This window comes from Haemorhous mexicanus, chromosome 13 (assembly GCF_027477595.1).
Source record: "Haemorhous mexicanus isolate bHaeMex1 chromosome 13, bHaeMex1.pri, whole genome shotgun sequence".
Lineage (NCBI taxonomy): Eukaryota > Metazoa > Chordata > Aves > Passeriformes > Fringillidae > Haemorhous > Haemorhous mexicanus.
Window position 1 is genome coordinate 7902375 of NC_082353.1, and position 20876 is coordinate 7923250.

Consider the following 20876-nt stretch of genomic DNA (forward strand, 5'->3'; position numbering starts at 1 on the left):
TCCACTCCAGGGGGTGAAGGACAATCACCAGGGTCTTACCATAATGTGACCTATTTTGTCTTTTAATATAGGAATAGTCTTGCTAATTCTTCTGTGCCTACTCAAAAGTGATGTGTAAGCATGATTTCTTACCAGAGAAATCTGTCCAGCAAAAAGCAACTGTGATGCACTGGTAACATTTTGGACCAGGTGCTGACATATACACCTTCTTTTAAATGCTCATTTGCTTTGTACAAAGGCTGTACTGCATTGTGAACTGCAGCTGATGCTTTTTCATAGAGCCAATTAGAAGGTGTGTGTGGAAAACATTAATGTTAAAAAGAAAGTGCTTTGGGACATGAGGGTTTTGCTTATATAATTGAAAATACTAAATACTTGTTTGTTCACAGATATTCTAAGCTTCAGGGGTTTTTATATTTTATCCTGACTTTAATAATGACTTAAAAATAACTTTTATTATGACTTTATACTGACTTGATAATTGCTAATCACTTTGCTTTTAGAAACTTGTTTTATCAGTATTATTTCAGAAACTTGAGTTGCATAAAGAAAATATCTCTCCATCTCCCCATTTTAACCCTTGTCAAGAGGGGATGGATCCTCATGGAAGTATCAGTGATGGGGAAAACTGTAGAAAGGACTCAAACTCCTTCTTAGACTCTATGAGATCTGTATGGGGGAAAATTGTCAGAAACTCAGCCATGGGAAGAACTTAATCTGGGTTTGCACCTTGTTAAACATCAGAGAATCAACCACAAAGACACAAAGCCATAGAAAACCAGGCTTCACCAGTTATGCTGCTCATAAACCTACTTGTAAAAATAATGTGTTTTACACTCTTTATTTGCCTTCTGCTTTTTGTGCCTTTTAACATTTTTCTCCAGGTAGAGGGTGCTATACATTTTCTCCAATAAAAACTGCTACCCAGATAATCGTATGACTTAAGAAACTGGGATTTAAAGAAAAATAACAAGTATCATGGGATCTGTGGTAAAATTAAAGAGCTGGCAATCCCAAATCCAGCTATTCTGCCTAGCACTGCATTATGCAGTTGCTGTCAGCTGTAAGGGTAGATCTAACCTGGTGGGGGAACGGACTGGCAGTGCTGAGTATGTGATTTACACTCTTGATTAGTGTAAGGAACGAAACTAAGCTCTTAATTACATTTATAGGATCTTCTCTTCATCAGCCTGAAGAACATTTAGGCATTTGGAACTTTAGCATTGCTTTGTCTTGTAACAAACTGAGAATTGGATGGTTATTGGGCTTTATTCTGAATAGGAATTCTTCTCTAACTTGTTCAGAAGTTTTCTGCTCAAGAACTGAGTTTTACACAATTGTTAGTTCTGATTTTAACTTTTCTTTTACTGAAGGATATTGTCAAAAGTTTTTATGAGACTTGGGAGCTTCATTCATGCTTGGTTTTAAGAATATACACACTTTGATGCCAGGCTTTTTCCACAGTATTCCCTGGAGAAAGGAGCCCTGGTGCAAAAATTTAATGGCAACTGTCTCTGCCTTAGGGCACTGTTCAGAAACATAGAGGTACCATGGAAACCCAAGACACTGTGCTTGGAATAAAACATTCGTGCACTGTAATTATTCTAATGCTGTTTAAGTTGGGGTAGATTTGCCTTCAGGCAAGGGATTGTGTTGAATTATGACAACTCTTAAACCCTGACCTGTGTGGAAGCTGATGTTTTCTTAGGCCATCTCATTCCTAAACCCTTTTTGAATGTAAGATTCAAGCTCTTGAAGTAATGAAGCACAGACCCAGTTGTGATAAAATCAGTGGAGGTTAGCACCTGTAATGCTCTTCACTTGTTCATTGTCCACAAGGTGCTTTTCAGCTGAAAACCCAATCTCTTGGTGGTGTGTATCTAAAACATCAGCTCAATGGAAATCTTTTGCTTTCTTCACCTTTTGTGGCTCAATCTAAAGGCTTAAAGACTGGACAGGAGGCTGAATTGCTGTAGCTGGATGGACTCCTGTTCACTTGTGCTCCTGTCAGTAACTCAGTTACACCTTCACCTCACCTCAGCTGCAAGGTGATGGGACTGGGTGAATGGAACGGGCTTGTGCAGAGCCCCACAGTCAGAGCAGGCTCAGGCTGCATGTGTGATTATTTACCTTGGTTAACCTGGCATAATTGTTGTTTTTCTGGGCACTGAAGTTGTTTCACCCTACTTTGTAGTTTGAACTTTTTCAAAAGTGGGCCTGCCCAGTGGTGCCTACAGTTTGATTGGGACCTATTTCTTTTCTTCCACTCTTTTTTAATAGTAAGCAGAGATTGTCTGCATGTATGTAATAAAGCATTTAAATATGATTGAAATGTGTACATATTCCTTACTAAGGAGTTACATAACTAGGAACACTTGATACCCATCACTTCCAACAGACTTCCTCAAGAGAATTGTCTCAGTGTGTATGTATTCCTGTATGTGTGTGTAAATATGATATATAATGCAAATTTTTAAAAATGTTTCCAGATTGAAACACAAACTGTGTCTTTTTAGAAGTAAAGCTTTGGATTTTTCATTGAGGTTTTATATGTTTTAGAAGCTTAAAGCAAGAGAGCTGTGTTTGCTTTTGATTATTTGCTTAGGCATTTCATTGCTGATCAGGGAGTAGGTTCTACTGTTCTATCCAAGAATAGATTTCATTACTGTATTCCATCACTACCATAAAGTGTTCTGAGGGGTTTTTTTTAGGGAGGGATCCCTAACGGTTTTTTTTCTTTCCACTGGGAAATAAGATACTTAAGTGTGACTTAAATCGTGTCATTTGTTGAAAGGAACTTGTTTGAAGACTAGCAAGGCGGCGGTGAAGAGGAGCGCGGGCAGTCGCTGCGGTCTGTCCGGAGCCTGTCCGGTTCCCGGGGGCGGGCGCTGCGCCGAGCGCGGGGGGCGGCAGGGGGCGCCATGGGCACGGCAGAGCCCTCACGGGCAGCGGCGGGCACGGCCGGGAGAGCGCCCGCGCCTCGTCCGGCCGGACAGGGACAGACAGGCACGGACATGGACACAACCAGCAGGACAGCGAGGGGAAACGAGTGACACAGCTCCTCCGGAATCCTTTCTTAAAGAGAAGGGATGACAGGGAAAATGAATTGTGGCAAGGCTGTGCTGCGGTTTGTTTCCTACCGCCTTAGGTACTCTGGGGGGTCTTTTGTGGGTTCCTGGGGAAGGTGTTTTTTGAGATTGCTTGCATGTGTTGTGTAAGATTAATCAAGAATGCACATGTAGATGTGGCCCTTGACCTTTATTCAGAGATTTTCTCTATCACTCTGCCTTTATGAATACTGAGTAAAGCTAAGGATGTATTTCATTTTTTGGCTAAGCTAGCTTCGTTTAGAAAAGGATTTGTGTTTTTAAAATGTCTGTAATTAGATAAACTCTTGATCAAGGATAAAAGTCTTATTCAGTTAATTCTTTTGTTAGAATGTAGTTTCATTAGTTGATTTTGATCTTTGTATGGAGACTGTGTTGGCAGGGAAGGCCCAGGACTGACTTCAATGGGAGCAGCAGAGCCTCCTGCATGGGAAACAGTCCTAAGGTGCACATCTGGGCTGGATTAAGGGAAAGCTTTGGGAAGGAAGATACAGTAAGAAGAGATTCGTAGAAGCTGAGAGGAAACTGATTAGGGAACTTTTGCTTTAAACCTTGGGAAAAAACAACAGCAAGTTGTTTTGAAACTAATAAATTTAATGAAGACTAATTTTCTATTAATGGACTTTTGTTATCTAGCTCTCACCTCCACCAGTGTGAGAGCTAACAACACCAGCTCAGTTAGTTTGAAACTGAGTCTGATGAATGGCCAGATGTTTTCTGCCAAATAGAATGGATAGTTTCTGCTTCCTCTTCCTTGGTGGTAAAACTAGCTTACATTTCTCTTCTTTCTACATACCAATTTAATATAATCAAACTTCTAGGTAACAAGAAAAGTCCCTTATTTTAAGACTTCTAAACATTGTTATTTGATATGATCAATGTGTTGAGAAGTCAATTTGATATGATCAATGTGTTGAGAAGTCATTAGAGAAGATGAAGACCAAAAAATTATATAAAGCTTGTTTCTTTAGGGAGCCTAGTTTAAAAGCATAGATACACAGTCAAATGAAGCAATTTAATTAAAAAAAAAAATTCCCTGAAACAAATCTAACCTGCTCTCTAAAGAAAGATATCACTAGTGTTGTTTGCTAGTGTTTATCTTTTATTTTAAGACTTGGGGTTTTTTACACAAAACACTTACAGAATAATGTAATACATAATTGGGATAATAATGTTTGCAGTTCTTAAAATTCTGAGTCATATCTTGAGGAACAGTACATTTTTATTTGCATTATTAATGATGCATTCCTATTTGTCACATGTCTGCATGGGGTTTAGTTCATGATTTCACAGCCTGTCCCTGAACCCTCCCATTCAGTGCTGGATTTCATTGTGTGGTATTCTGTTGCAGTGGCATCTAGAAGGCCTTCTGTATCCATGTGTGCTTTTATTTTGTTAGTCAGTTACTGGTGGTCTCCTTTAACATGCACTGGTGACCTACAGAAGCCCTTCTAACCAGGATTATGCTGTAACTCAATGGCAGTAGCCCCTTGGAAATACCCTGTTTAGGAACAGCTTAAAAGCCCAGTAGCAGAGGAGGCTGCCAACAGTAAGAACTTCACCAATAAAAGACAAGTTACTTTGAGAATAAATAAATTAAAACAAAAAAAAAAAAGTTAGGGGCTTTCCAGTTAGTGTTCCAAGGAAATTCTTGCATACAATTGTGTTAGAGAAGCTTACTCTGTCCAAAGCCTCATGCCTTACTGTGCATTGAGGTACTCCTCGTGTTTAATGTAGGATATTAGGATAAAGTCATGGAGGAGCAGTTTGAAAATCTGTTCTTTAGCCCCTTTTCAGACTGATGCCAAATTCCATGGTGTGTCAGTGGGTTTCAGTGGGACTGTACACAGATCAGAACAAGTCTGCTACATGCACTGAACTTCTTATGCTTTGGAAATTGTTTTCTTAAAAATGTAATGGCCATGCTAAGTGTGAAGTTCCTGTTTTATTTTATCTTCCAGTAAGCACTCACCCATGTGCTTAGGGGCTCTTACAGTGCTCTAAACATAGCATGTTGTATTTATGTAGAAATTTTGACATGTTAATTTGTCTTACTGGTTGATGGTGCTTTCTGTTGATTTTTGTTTGTTAATTTTGTTAACATATAACTTTTCCAGAAAATGAAAAGGTTTGGACAGGAGCTTTCTATTTTGAGGAAATGAAAACACTTTTCATATGTTCTGGGAAGAGGCTTCAATAGAAACGCCCAAATGGCATGTGAAGTAAATCAAAATAAGTTAAAGTATGCTTCCCAAATATTTGTGTTGGAAACACTCTACACTTTTTACTTCATAGTGAACATTTCTTTTGTTACTTGGAAAATATATGTTCTAAAAATACTGTGCTATGAGAATGTTTAGACTTCTGTAAACAAGGGGCATCCAACCTAATATGGGTATAATGCAGTATCAAATTGCTGTACCAGGGAAATGGAGCAGCTTCACTTTCATTGTTTAGAAATCAATGGCTTTCTTCTTGAGACTTCATGATTAGGCAATAATGTTGATGAGGCATAATGATCATGGAATAGTTAACTTTGAAAATGTTCTGTTCTTCTCAAGTTCTGTTGCTGATTGAAAAAAGCCAGGCCCTGGAAACAGCTTATAATGGGGAAAATTAATCCTGGATTATGATTCAAGCATAACTAGAACCCAGCTTTATTGCTCTGTGTGTTTTTTTACAAAAAAAATAATCTTGCTAATTGCAAAAACTACTACAAAGATATGAAGATGTATTGCAATGTCATATCTAAAAATATGTTTTATACTTTTTCAAAAACTCTTAGATATATTACTTTTAACTAGCTTTATCTTCAGCATTTTTATCTGAGTAGTTATTTGTTCTGTTTATCTTGACTTATTTATAATTAACAATTTGGTTTGTTTTAATAGTATTTAGAAACATTAAGATGATAAAAATTCTAAAATTGTGTTAAAATGAAAATTTATGTTTCAAATACCAACACAAGAACATAATTTATCAGTAATATTTTTCAGAACTGGCTCAGTTCCTCCCTTTAGGAATTTGTTTTCCTTTTTTTCCTCCAGGAGGAAGAAAGACGTATGGCATCTATTGCAGCAAGGAAAGAGGAAGAAAGGAAGCGTGAAAGCCATAGACAGACCTTGCTTAAGGTATTGGCATGGCTGTTCTAAGGTTACTGTAAACCAGTTCACAGCCATAATTTATATCCCAATTTTTTGTTACAGGTATTATATTATATATCTCAATATGCCTCTATCTATTTTCACAGCTTCAACACTGCACTCCATGATTGAAACTCTGTTCAGTCAAATATGCAAGGTACACTTTAGCAGAAAGCCATGTTGAACATGAGTGTGATGCATGTCAGTGGATGGCAAACTTCATTTTCCTAAATCCAGGCTAAAGTAAAGGACTTCTCCAGGGATTTCACATTCCTTGGTCTCCCCTTTCCAGGTGAACACTCTGGCTGCAGCCATGCAGGGTGTTCTGCAGTAGTTTTTCCTTCGTTTTTTCCTGTTGAATTAACTCCTTTCTGTGGATTGAGTGAAGGGGCCCTGAGGGCACAGGCAGACTCCAGCTGTGTCTCTGTCAGCAGAACTCTGCTCTATCTTATCTCCCAGGCCAGCTGTCCTGCTTGGTGCTGACACACACAAGACAGCAGTGCCCCACCAGGGGACACCCTGGTGCCCTCCAGAACGCTCGTCATGGGGCTGCTGGCTGCATGAGCTGTGCTCCTAATAGGAGACCAAAGACCCAGAATCTAAGAGTATCTTCATTCCATTTGCTGTGTGAATAGTACCATTTGGCTCCAAATCCCTTTTTTTGGAGGAAAAAAGTGCCTACTCTTTTTTTTTTTTTTTTGTCAGCCAGTAATGCCTATGCAGTCTCTTTCAATTTGGAAGTCAAATAAATAAGAAATGTTCATGTCCATGTTAAGTTCCCTAGGTAAAATCATATTTCATGAAGGGGATTAGACTGGATTAGTTGCAGGAGGCCATGAGAAGTATAGCAAACATACGTAACTGAATAATAAAAAGACACAAACAGAATGTTAACAGTATGTTAATAGATGTTTTAAGTATATCAAAACCCCCCAAGAACCTAAACATATGAACGGGGGAGAAAAAATTTGTGGCCAGTGAATATGTTTTGATTTCTTGTATGTTTGTATCCTTGTATATTTCTATTTCATTTAAAAATATTGATATAATAAAAAAAAGGCTTAGATATTGTTTGAGGGGTAATTTTGGGTTTTTGAGCAGTGTGTTTCTTTGGTTTTGGTATTTCTTCTTTCCCTGCAAGATTTTGATGTATTTAAAGTATCTTCAGATCTGAAGTGTTGGTGATAGATGTTAGTTGTATCAAGAAATGGAAAATTAGAAAAGAATTTTCACAATTGACATTGTCTCATGATGTTGAAAATGTCTCTCTGACTAGAAGAAAAAAAAATAGGTATTTATTTGTAGTTCATGCTCTTAACCATTGATGTTATGTTTCCTTGTAGCAGAGAGATTGTTTCTCTTCGTGGCCTACATTTTGAGGTGCTTTTTGCTAGTGGAAAATTTCCTTAAAAGAAAAAATATTTTTAACACTAGTGACATCATTAATTAATTTCAACATTACATTTTAGACTTTAATTTTATCAAAGTATATTTCCTATATTCAAATAGTTAAGTGGCATAACAGTCAAATACCAATATTTTTCATATGATTTGATGATTTTGTAGATTTTCCTTTGTGAATGGGTTGTTGTGATTCAGGCTTTTTTTCCTGTTCCGCACATTTGAATTGAAGGAACAAATATGCTCATAGATACAATGTCCAGCAAAGAAAGTTGTCAACTATAGGTTTCTTCACAGTTAAATCTGAAAAAAAATATTTAGAGAACTACGTTCTGCAATTTTCTTTTACCATCTCATTTTTCCAACATTTCTTATGGTATGTGAAGTGTAAATGAAATTATAGGCACTCATTCAGTAGCAAACAATTGCTGTTTTCCTGTATGCACTGCTTTGAAAATGTTTATTTCACCAATGTTATCTCTTTTTTTTCCCTTGCTGATACTTGTCTGCCCAGAATTTCTTCATCTCTTTTTCCAGACTTCTTTTTTATTGCTTCCAACCCACTCTTCTGGGAAAGCTTGAGATGTGCTTTGAAATGTATAGAGAATGTCATTCCTTTCCAACAGTGGTTGAACTTAATATTTACTGGAACAAGAGAAAGTTACTGCTAGCAGAATCTTCACACTTGTAAAATTTGCTTCATGTAAAAGGAATACAGTGAAGTTTTTGAAGTTCTGTAGGAATCCAGCAGCCCACATCTGAGGGCTAACAAAGAGGTAGAGCTGTACAGTAATTGAGGTTGAGACCCTCAGCCTTGAGAACCAACAGAATTTTCTGAAGATTGTTGTGATAAAAAACACTGATGATTCCAACTTTCCTCCCTTTCTGTGACATGGAGCTCAGACATTGTGGAAGTCTGTAAGTGCTGAGCAACCAGTACTCTCTAACCAGAGCATCAGAACTCCCTGGGCAAATGGAAGATGAGGTAGAGTTTTGAGCTCTTTAAAATGGAAAAACTTGCAGAAGTAGCAGTTTCCACATCCTGAGTAACTTCATGCTTTCATAAGTTGTGGATTTATTATGTTACTTTTCTTGTTTCTTTATTGCAAATTTTGTGAAATTATGTGGTGGCACTTATGCAAAATAACACTAGGGCAATGCATCAATTTTAATGCATAACCACCAACCACTGTTACAGTTTCTTCAATTTGAAACCATTTCAAATGTTTTGCTTGAGCAGCACATTGCAGAAAAACAAATGTGCTGATCCTGCCCTGCCATGCCTTATGGTGCCTTGTGTATCTCGTTTCAGGAGAAGAAGCGGTTAACGATTGGTAACATCGCTCGGCAGTGGGAGATCCAGCAGAACCAAATTGCTCTGGAGGCTTCTTTAAACAAAGATAAAGAAAATGAGCCCTACCAGATCAATGGCAGCGCTGCATATGTATTTCCTGAAGAAAGCAGGTATTTTATTTGGTGATGCTTTTACCTGTTCAAGTCTTCAGTTCCAGGTTTCTACCTCTCACCACTGAGATCTCACTGTATTTCATTATCAAAAGTACAATATATGCACAGCAACCCTGAACCCTGAAAAGATGGTTTACTTTGCTTTTGACCATTAGTAATAAGTAACATGTTTAGAAAGAAATAGAACAGCAACTCATTGCCTAAGGAAGTGCAAGCTAAATTATTATGTGATTTTGCTAAATAAAGGACAACTTCATGTTTACAAGAAATGTTAAATGTGAATTCCTGAGCCTTCTTGAGGCTGTTCATTTCCTTAACAGCTTAGGTTGTTGCCTTCAGTTTAAATTAACAAAATGAAGTTGTACAAGCATTATGAAGATTTGTAATCTCTTTGTGTATCAAGAACTTTTGTAGTTGAATTCAGGCTCTTAGTTTGAACTGCAGCATCTTTTATTTCACTGCTTTCACACCCATGCAGTAACAGTAGCAGTTAGCAGACTTAGTTTTATTCTCAAGATAATTTTGGTATTTTTTGGTTTAAAAGATATTATTATTGCTTATTTGCATCTAAAAAAGTGGCCATGTGGCCAGAAACCACTGCAGAACTTAATGAGCAGTGTATGCCTTGGATTGGCTAAAACCAAAGCAGCACTTCAACCTTGGCTAGCTCGGGCAAATGCCTGAAAAAATTGTCTGCACAAATTCAATAGCAAGTACAGCTTCCTGCTGTCCCTGGTCAATGCTGCACATGTCAGGGATGCTCAGGAAGTCTTCTTCTCTCGCAAGCAGAACCCATCTGAGTTTCAGTCTTTTATGGCTAGAACTGGTTCTTATCTCCATTCAAGTGCTGCATCTTTTGAACCCCTTTTACCTTTGCAGTTTTAAATTGCCGTCATCTTTTCTATTCTTGTGCTTCCAAAGCTTTCCCCTGAATGCATTTACCCACTGCTTTCTTGCCTGCTTGGTTTCTTTGCCATTTAATTCAGTGTTGGTAATCCCTCCCCCATGACCATGGTAGTTTGACAATTAATGAACTATTAATGAACAAATTCCCATTGCTTGAGAAATGATGCTGTTTTGATGTATGTGTTTTATCATAGTGAAGAATTGCAAGATGAGCTACTAAGCAATAAAATTGCAGATGAAATTCAGAATAGAAAGTAAATAGAGCCTCACATATGAAGTGGTGGGCTCTCAGTTGAGTGAAATTTTAGAGTTCTGATTCTTATTGTCAAGAGAGCATCAGTCAAATGATTGCTACTAGTCATAATACATTAACAAGACTAAGAATGTGGTAAAGAATAAAGTAATAACTATCATCACATAATTTTCTAAACCTGTAATTTGTGCTTATCCTGAGGTCTCTGTACACTTTAGGTCCAGCCAGATGAGTGTATCATGTTTGAAGTAGGACAAAAAGAGATAGCATTCAGGAATACCTGGATTTATTGCTTAATTTTAAAATTGCTCTTGTGAATTGGAAAGATCACATTATTTGAAATAAATGCTTGAGTTATTGCTTATGTCCACTTTTACACTGCACATAGAAAACAGAATGTGAAGGGGACATTGCTTAAATAAATACATTGATTGAAGCTTTGTTTAGATATCTACAGCAACATGAAACATGCCAGGTTAGCATTCTGAGCTAAAATTTTAAAGCCAGTTTTTAAATATGAATGGACTCTTTATTTAATTCAACCCCACCACCAACTCAAATGCACCCAGACCCTTTCTGCTGAAGAAGTAGAACAAATACAGTGTTACTTGATGGAAGAAGGGTTTTCCAGCCTTTAGTGTATTTGAACCAGATGGGGTACTGAAAATGAATGAATGCTGAGAAATGCCATTGCATTTGACAGTTGAGTTTAGGTAAAAGAAAGGACTGTTATTTGGTAGAGTGATGATATTATTTCAAAATCATCTCATTTATATCACTGTATTTTTATTTCCTCTACAGATCTCTCGACACAATCCTGAGCAGTGCAGTACAAGGCTTGTCTGTTCTGGAGTCTCATTTAGTGGAGGTGGAAGGAGACACCCTTGGCTTGTATGGTGCTGGGGCACTGGAGTGTCTGGATCGAAACTGGAGTGTTCAAACTGCTGGCATTATTGCCACAGTCTCCTTTATGTTCATAGAATTTGATGAAATTGTTCAAGTGTTGGCAAAACTGAAGACAAAATTTCCTAATTGTGTGGTGAGCTTGCCTCATGTTTCAGCTCTGAACAGCTATGGAATATGGATTGTCTAATAGACCCTTACTTTGGCATAGCCCCTCCACTAAGTGCTTTCATGTGAATAGATGCAGTTAAGAATTGCATATTTCCTTCTGTTATAATGGTAACCTTGATACTTAAAAATGAAACATTTAAATTTAGATTTATTTTCAGACTTATTTATATTTCTTTTAATTCCTTTGATCTACCTAACTATTTTTTAGTTGCAAAACTTGTGTGTCAATACAGTGTTGTTCTGTACTATTGTTATGGATCCATGGTATCAGGAAGACTTCATTTGTGTAGTGAGTTCCAAGAGCAAATTGCTGATAGGATAAAAAGATGAAGTTTAGAAGGAATAGCTGACTCAATCTGCACAGTTAATGAAATTCCTCAGTTCTTGATGGAGAAAAGCAACATGAATGAGAAGTCTCTTCAGTTTCTCTTTTTTTCTTAGTCATTCAACTCAGTCATTTTGATTAAAATGGTACAATAGAGGTAACAAACATAAGCAACTTGTAGCTCAGATTGATTGGCTCTGGAGCTCCCTGCTGCTTCTCAAGATTTTGAGTCTAACAAAACTTAATGGTTTAATTGAGACTGATAAACCTGTGGGGAACTCAAGACAAAATTATCTGTTTTAACGAAAACATTGTTTCACTGTGGGTGGGGGACAATTTGTGGGCAATAGCAGAATCACAACTAAATATTTATCTTCACCATCAACTTTTCCCCCTCGTTTTTCCCACATTAATGCTGCTGTGTAGCACACACCATGCCCATAGGAACATTAGTGCAGGGCAGGGTATGATTTTGGCCAGAACCCTGTGCCTGAAAAGGGCAGAATATTTGAAAAGCATGTATTGTACTTACTTTTATCTGTAGATATTGCAGGTGCTTTACTTGTAGAATTAAATTAGACATTGTTTAAGTACTATCATTGCTTTATGTAAGATTGAAAATATTCCTGCTTCAAGTAAAGAATTTACAAATTGCTTGGGGCTGGTAATGTTGACCTCTCTAGTTAAAGTAATACAGCACTTAGTTGATACATTGATGTGTTTTTCTACACAGACCTCAAATGAAATGTGCTCAGTTGCTTCATCAGACACATTAGTGTTACAGTTTGAAAATGGAGTGGCACAGAATAGAATCACTGTGTTCACTCTTTATTCTTTCCCTATTTAATTTATTGGGGTTTGAACTTTTTTTAGCACCTGAAGTTTAAGGAGACAAATCTTGTGACGCTGCAGCAGTTCAATGCCTTGGCTGAGATGCATCGCATGGAACAGTTGACAGTTGATCCTCAGGGAAATCCAGTTGTCAACTTCACTTTGTGGAAATACTATGTTCTCTTCAGACTGAACCATTTTAATCTGCAGAAGATAAATGGAGTGAAGGTAGGATGGTGTTGCTTCTTATAATTGCTCTTACAGGTTAAATTAGTGTTACTTTTAAAAGAGCAGATAAATTCCTACTGAAATGAGCACAACCCTGTCAGTGTCTTCTCAGTATTAAGGGGGAAAAGATTTAAGTAAACTTCACCATGTAATTTCTTGTGCAATTAATATTAAAATTAATAATTTTAATAAAAATATGTTAAATGATTATTAAAGAACTGCACAAAATCACTTGATTTTAAGAAGCACTTTTTTATTGTTTTTGAGAAAATCACAGCACTGACATTGAATACTTAGGCAGAAATGTGTTTGACAGACTCCTTCGTAGTTTACTGTATATGATTCTATTTTTCATATACAGTATGGTATATGATTCTATTTTTTAATTACAATTGCCATACAATTGCTGAAAAATACCGTAGAATCACATTTTCTGCTTTAAGACTGTTACAGGAAAAGTCTGTCAAATAGATTTTTAAAAATTTTTTTCTGCTTGCTATGTTCAAGATCTTTAGGGTGTATTTTTTGTTGTTGAGTGAGCATTTTATGTTTAAATAAATAGAAAGTTAGGACACTAGTATTGCTGTTCTTTGTATACTTTGTATTCCCCTTTACATCAATTGAAATTAAATTTATTCAGGCATACAAACCAGCTATTTTATACTTGGGCTTTGATCATAAAGGGGGTGAAAATAGTTACAATGCAACACAATGTATGAATGCACATTCAATTTTAAATGCTAAATAAGTTTAAGAGATGTTATGGAAGTTAATTAGAGCAAAAATAATACAGAGCTTTAGCATTTAGATCTGGTATTTTAATTTGGTCATCAACATATGTTTTGGATTAGATATACTTGTTATCTGATCCAGCCAAGGCTGGGTGTTGTGGTTTACTTGGTTTTAGTTGTATAAAACATAGATTGGTTGCTCAGAAGAGTCAGAGTGGGTAAAGAGCTTAAATGAATTAACTAGCAAGGAAAGGATGGAAATAGGGCTCACTCCAACAGCAGAGTGTCTTGAAAATGAAGAAGATATAATGATAATAATTCCATGAAAAATATAGAATAACTTCAAATTTAGTACTTTGCTGAAAAAATGCTCTTCAAATTTTATTTAAAAAATAGAAAGTTTATTTCTTTTTTTACTACATCATATTTTCAAAGTCTGCTAGTGATTCAGATGAAAAGCAAATAGATAATTCCTGTGTTTGGTCTTCATTGAGAGAAAGTAACACAACTGTTTAAGTAGACTGTTTGTTACAATCTCAAGGTCAACAACTTCAGACTCTGAGGGAAAACTTTGTATTTAATAGTTCTTGGGGATTAAATTAGTAAATGGAGCACATGTAGCACAGCATGATTTTATGTAGGACATATATCAGATCTTAAAAATGTATGACAAGAACATTTTTGTCTTCAACAAACTTTTTCAGCCAGACCACAGTACATGAAGATGTGCATACAGAATTTTTTTTCTAGTGTCATTAATCATTTGAAAAGTGTCTTAGCTAAGCAGAAGAAAGAGATGAGCTCTGATTGCTGTTTTTCATTACCCTACAGCAAAAGTAATGATATTCAGCTTTGCAGATGTGTGTTACCTATTGGATTAACATGAGTAATAAAAAATTCTATTTCAATGTAAAGAACACAACCCCTGAAGTGATTCTCAGACCTTAGATCAGCCCTAAATAACAGTTCCAGATGACAGAAAGGGAAATGTGCAGATTCTGCTCTTCTGATTGCCATTTGTGTGCAGTGTTTGTGGAGACCATATTGTGTTGTCAGCTCTGAGGTACGCAGAGTTGCAAAGTAAAAGCAATATATGCTAACTGAATTGACTAAATAAATTGCATCACTCTAGCACTATTAAACTGTTAAAAAACCTCTTTAAAAACCTTTTATTTTCTCCCCAGCCTTCCCCCACTGTTCCAGTTAATATTCCAGGCTAGGAGCTGAGTGTTGGTCTCCCCCTAACAACTGATTCTGTGCCCTTGTCCAATTGTTACATTTACTAACTGTGAAGAAGCAAATTGTCTTTATTGAGATACTACTTGAAATTCTTCCCAGTGATAGTAATCTCAGGTTTGAAATTACCAAGCCCTCCAAACTGCTGTCCCTCCAGTGGTATGGAATAGAGTGTGACAGATGCATCCCTTAGCCTGAGCAGGGCCTGCTGGCACAGTCAGAGCCTGTTCTGTGCACTTGGCAAGGAGCAGGCATAAAGCCTTACATTTATGTGATACTACCGTTATAATCTTTTTGTGATTAATGGAGCAAGCAATGCACTGCACTAAGATAGAGACCATGAGTTTCTGTGAGCTGGAGACTGTATTCAGCATTGCTCTCTCTGTTGACCTGGTCCTTATGCTTCTCTTAACATAAATAAATACATTAAAATCACTTATTTCTCCAGCAGGCATTTCTGCCTGCACTGGGCTTTGTTTCCCTAGCTGCCTTCTGTGCTCTTTGTTTTAGACCTTGCTTCTGTTACTGACTGTTCAGCAAGGTCATCTACTCCTAGGCTACTAAGTAAGACTTACTTAATTTTCAAGTGAAAATTAACAACTCCACTGTAAAAATGGAATTGACTTTACATTTCTAATTTCCTGATCTGTGTTTTGACTGAATTTACCCCTGCATTATGCTATTGCAGTATACTTCAGGCAAGTGTAGATTGTATAGTCTCTAAACATTACACAAGAATACAATAAAAATCTGTTAATGTGGATCAAAATTCCATTTTATGCTCACATTTCAATAACACAGAATACAAAGTTTGTCTGGAAGTGCTTAGTAAATATTGTAAGTATTGAAGTGTATTTAATAATATGTTGCTCTCTCAAAGTATGTTATAGGATAAATGGAAATTAAATTTCATCCAGAAGTTACAAAGTCAATGAGTAAGTTTCATTGTCCAGTGTTATCCAGGTCAGATTTAGTGATCATAAAGATTGCTTCTGCACTCAGTACAAAGCCAGGAGTACAGAAACTGTGCCAACAAACTTTTGGCAGTTGAAGTCAGTTCATAGTCTGGCCATCAGGGAGAAACACAGGCCATGGTCTCCAGAGATTACAAGCCAAGACAAACAAAAAATAGTAACCACCACCACCACCAAAGAATGAATCTCTTCCACTTTCTTTACACTTTTCAATTTTGTATAAAATGAATCCTGAAACTTTTTCAACCACTGAAAGTTAGTTTAAAGAGCAGCTGGAACTTAATATTGAAACAACAGTATGGTAGACATTTAGAGAAATATAATGAGTGAACACTTATTTTCAGGAGCTGAAAAATACAGAGAAAAATTTTTCCCTCTAAAGCCTCTCTTTTATACAACCTTTTCCATGATGCTGCCAAAATAAGAGAGTCTGTAAGTTATCTTTTCACATGTGCATGCCCAGAATCTTTCTGTTTCTCCAGCATAACTTAATCAGAAATTTTCCAGTAGACCTTTTGTAAGTGCATGCAGTATGGAGCAGAATTAATATGTCTGGCCTTCAGAAAATGAATGTAAGAAACCTTTTTAAAATTCCTCACTTCACACAGGCTATCATGAAGCACAGGCAGCATGTATATCCATTAAAATATCCAGAATGACAGGAAATAAAACAAGCACCAGTACCTCATCTGGTTTCTTCTAAAATACATTTAAAGTGCCAGTAGAAGCAAGTCTATGTTTTGAAGATGTGCCTGCAACAGATCTGTGTGCAGTGTTCTACATAACAAATTTCAGTCAATTCTCAATGTACACATGTAATGAAATATGAATGTGCTACTTTTGAAATGTAATTTTTTTTCTCTTTTCTCCCCTTCCCACTCTCTCACAGGTTACTGAAAGTGACATTGTACAGGCAGAAAGGCTCTTTGGCATTCTGGCATATGTGGCATCCTCGGAGCTGCCTCATTACCGCATGCTTTCATTATTTGGAGAATCCAGGTAAAATACAAGCAACAGGACTGCAGTTTGTCCAGAAAGTGTTGTTTAACTCTTTTGCACACTGTTATAATAAATTCATTTTAGGTAAAGAGATGAAAATTTCACAAATACCATCTTCTAGAAGATAGGTCCTGTGCATAATGCACAGGTGTTACCATCTCCTGGTCTGTGTAGCCAGAGGTTTTCCCAGAACCTGTATGAAGTCTGCGGAGGAGGTGAAAAGGAATGTGCACACAAATGAACTGCATGTTCAATTCTGCATTTGTACTGGGATTGCTGAAGACTTGTAGACCTTCATGATGAGAACTGGTTATTTTTAGTGGGTATTTTATAGTGGGTAATTAACAGTTAACAGATTTAAGAGTTGTAAAAAAGGGTGCCAAACCCCCCTATTTTTAGTCTTCTATAGGCAAATACTTAGTAAAAGTTAAAGCTGCAAGACTTCCTATTTAGGAGATGCTATGTGATAAATATCAGAGTCAATTGTTTAGAGTCAAATTAATGAAGGGACATCTAGAGTCATACGTAATTGAATAACTTGGGGATGCAAAGTACTTTAAAGCTCAAAAATGTATGGTCAAAAGGAGACACCCCCCCCCCCCACAATAGCTAGAAACATCTGCACTTAAAAGTTTTCAATAATTAGAATTGTAAATCTCGTTTCACAGGAGGAAGCAATTCCATTATCTGCTGGAGGGAAAAGGAAAGAAATCTGGAGTTGGGAGTGAGGAAAATAGTGATAACAGAAGTAGTGGAGGGGAAAGCACAGCTCGAGCAACGCTGAATTACATGACAAAAGATTTTCATATGGAAAAGCTTGAGGTAAAATATATCATAACAAAATATTTACATTTTCTGTTAGGTAACCGTAGGCTACTACTCTTTGAATTTATCTGTGTCAAGTTTCAGTTGTGCTATTGAGAATGGTGGTTTTAAAAGATCCCTGCTAAATGTATTTACATGTCTGATCAAACATTTTATCTAACTGATCTTTTCCTCACAATACTGGAAAACGTTCAGTTTCTGTCCTTGGTGAAGTGATTCCTAAACAATGCCACAGTCTCAGAAATCCATTCTCAACTACAAGCCATATGGAATGAACACAATTTTTTTTAGGAAGAAAAATGTGTATTGTCCATGTTAGATTTTCCCTGAATGAATCGGTTAAGAACACCTTCAGACTACACATGGGATAGTGCAGGCTGTAGTAATAAAAAGCTGCTTCATAGCTTTTAAGTGAGCTACAGGAAAATAAATATATAGGCAAAGTGCTAGGTTTAATTATTAATAAAATTGCAAGCTGGCTTATTTCAGACAAGGGCATCAGTCACGCTTGTTTTAGTTTGTGTTTTTGATCTGCTAACTCTTTTGCTTGGGCAGAAATTGTTCCCAGGGAGAATATGATTTTTTCAGCCACAATCTCCCTTCTGAGCAATCATCATGAGTTCTAACTGTAGGCACTCTGCTTTCCACATTTGTTCGATTGTTTGCTTTTTGATTATATGGAAATATGTAAATCCTGTAGTGCAAGAAATTAAATCAAATTCAGTAATCACAGAATCTTTTATTCCACTGTGGTTTTATTATCTCAGATCCACAGCATAAAAAGGAGGACGTGACAGCGTGTCTGGAGAGTTTAAATTAAGAAAACATTTTAGTCTCAAAAATTGTGATAGCTCTTAAATCTTTGAATGGCATGGAGTAAGAGTGAAATATTCCTATTGTACTTTACCACTGAACCAGCCCTATAATAAAATAAAGTAAGCTTAGTGTTTGTACAGTCCATTAAATAAATGTGTTGTTTTCTCTTCCCAGTGCAGCAATTCCCACCTTGTCCTTTGCTGTAGCATTGTGCATGTGGCAGCAGGTACTGCAGGGTGTCACAAGAGTACATTCTGGCCAAAAGGACTCCTTCCAGGTCCCCAGCAGCAGTAAACTAACATCACAAATGCGGCTGAAGAAGTGTATTGCTAAAGATGACAGTCTTGGGTCTTTGATTAATAATTTGGGGTTTTAGCTGAAACTGCTGGAAAGCATTTTGTCACCTTTATTAGTCACTAAAAACTTTTGTTTTGGTGGCCTGAAGCATGATCTAACATTTCTAACAATGCTGCCATTCAAACTAGTTAGATATTTAGCTCCAATATAACTTACTGTTGAAAGCTTAAGGCATTTTATAGAAAGTTTGCAGAAGCAGGGATTAATACAGTTTGAGTTATTAAAATGCAGAGCTAGTAGTTGCATAAAGCATAGTATCTTTTTATTATTTTTAAAGGTTCAGCTTGCTTCAGTATCTAATGTAATACACATTAGGAACCACCACTTGCCAGTGACTGTGGAAAAGGATGAGTACTGGCAGGTTTTTCTATGACCATGTTCTTGTTAGGGCAGGTAGAGAAATATCTACTTTTCAACTGTTGTACGATAAGGATGAAATTCTGGGAAGGGAGAGAAGGAAAAGTAGTTTAGTGTTTTATAATTTCTGTAAATTTTCACTGCTTTGCCAGAAAGCAACACAAATTGTAATGCTGTTAACAGATATTTATATAATTACTTGAAAGTTAATTTCAGATAAATTAATTACTTAATATAGTATGAATATTTTGAATACATTAAGGTGCTGTCACACTCATTAAAGCCTGGACACATACCCTGGGCCGTGCAATTTAAAACCAGGGGGAGAAAGTACACAACAGCATTTGCCAGCTAATTGCTGTGTTCTTTAATTCATTCAATTTTTGAGAGGGTTTTTGTGGATTTGCTCTTGTTTAACCTTTTTTACTTTTTTTAATACATTGTGTAATTTTTCTTTTCTGCAGGAAATCAAAGAAAGAAAAACATTTTGCCAGACATACGTTGAGAGCTTAGTGAAAGAAGCAGCTGACATCAATATGAAGAATGAATCCTTGCAGAAGCTCTGGCCTCAGCTGTTCATTGAACTTGTCCGAGATGCAGTGCTGGAAATACGCAATAAAAACTCCTACATGAAACTCTGCCTCCAGAGGATCACTGAGCAGAAACAGTAGAGTCCAGGCTTTTGGTTCACTATTCTCTCATGTTTTACAAACATAAAACAATAGAATAGAAAATTATCATCACTAGAGCATACTTCACTTCCTCCCCCCAAAGGGATGCCTTTAAATCTTATTAGTTTTGAAATAAAATTTACTTTCATAGTGCTTTACCAATGCTTACTTGCTATCTAAAGTGATAGCAAAGAAATGACTTGGTGATTGTTTTACTAAGTTCTTGTTTATTTTTTTTCTGCTACCCTTAATTCTGTAGTGCTACAGCATTGATTTTTAAGGAACAAATTTACAAAACTTATGTTATTTTTATTGAACACTTTTCAATTGTCACTTTTTTGACTGCTGCTGTTTAAAAAACCCAAGAATAGTAGCTAAATTTTTTATGACCAGAACCTAATAAATTATTTTACACCCTGAACTCGATGAAGACTTATTATTGTTGTTTAATTTGTCAGATTATAGAATACTTTTGCACATGAGAGTGCTCAGAATATTGACATGTAATTAGCCTAATTGTCAACTGGTCAAATTGCCCAAACTTAATTTCAAATGTTTTTTGTTAATGTTACTAAGGTTGTGTAAATTGTTAGAGGTAAAATATGATTCCAGGGTATACTCACTTGAGCTTTATTTTTATTTTGTTAAAATATGTTAGTGTAATTTATTTTGTTTCTTGATTACTAACTTATTAACTTCTGAGGTTTGCCAAGATCAAATGAGCTAAAATGCATGTATTACATTTGGTAGGGAGACTGATAACTACTATTCAGTTGTAATTCATTTCTGTGACTCTGTGAAAATTTCATAGTATCAATAAAAATAAATTCTTCACTTTTACCTTTCACAGACACTATAAAGAAGTACTGTGTGCAAAGAAAAGACTTAATGCTGCATGAAGAGATGAGACAACACTTGCTCCAAAATCAACTGAAGGGGTAGAAAAACCCCCCATTCCATAGTACAGTAACTACCACAATAAACAGCTTGCCAGCTTCTGTCCAGAAATTGAATCTAGGAAGTGTTAGCAAGTGCAGCCTATTACTATGGATGGCATTCAGATGCAGGTAGAAAGTTGTGCCATTTAAATTTAATTTTTTAGTTCCATTGTATCTTAACTAAAACAATCCAAAACCTTTGTGCATTTTTTACTTAATTAAAACTGTTATTATTTT

The 20876-nt window shown here is 36.4% G+C and overlaps 1 protein-coding gene across 14 annotated transcripts in view; it reads left to right on the forward strand.

Annotated features, from left to right (window-relative positions):
* Positions 1–20548, forward strand: part of LRRC49 (leucine rich repeat containing 49) — a 59246-nt gene extending 38698 nt beyond the window's left edge. For 7 of the 14 annotated variants that reach the window (XM_059858202.1, XM_059858204.1, XM_059858206.1 and 4 more), the window contains 7 exons: positions 6155–6238; positions 8964–9115; positions 11079–11316; positions 12550–12735; positions 16566–16675; positions 17344–17497; positions 19495–20548. In XM_059858202.1, the coding sequence (XP_059714185.1) occupies positions 6155–6238; positions 8964–9115; positions 11079–11316; positions 12550–12735; positions 16566–16675; positions 17344–17497; positions 19495–19701 (1131 nt within the window). In that variant the 3' untranslated portion in view covers positions 19702–20548. Of the gene's footprint in view, positions 1–6154; positions 6239–6357; positions 6408–8963; positions 9116–11078; positions 11317–12549; positions 12736–16565; positions 16676–17343; positions 17498–18490 lie in introns of those variants that run through there. The other 7 variants (XR_009488115.1, XM_059858211.1, XM_059858213.1 and 4 more) reach the window with 3 other exon arrangements.
* The last annotated feature ends 328 nt before the right edge of the window (positions 20549–20876 follow it).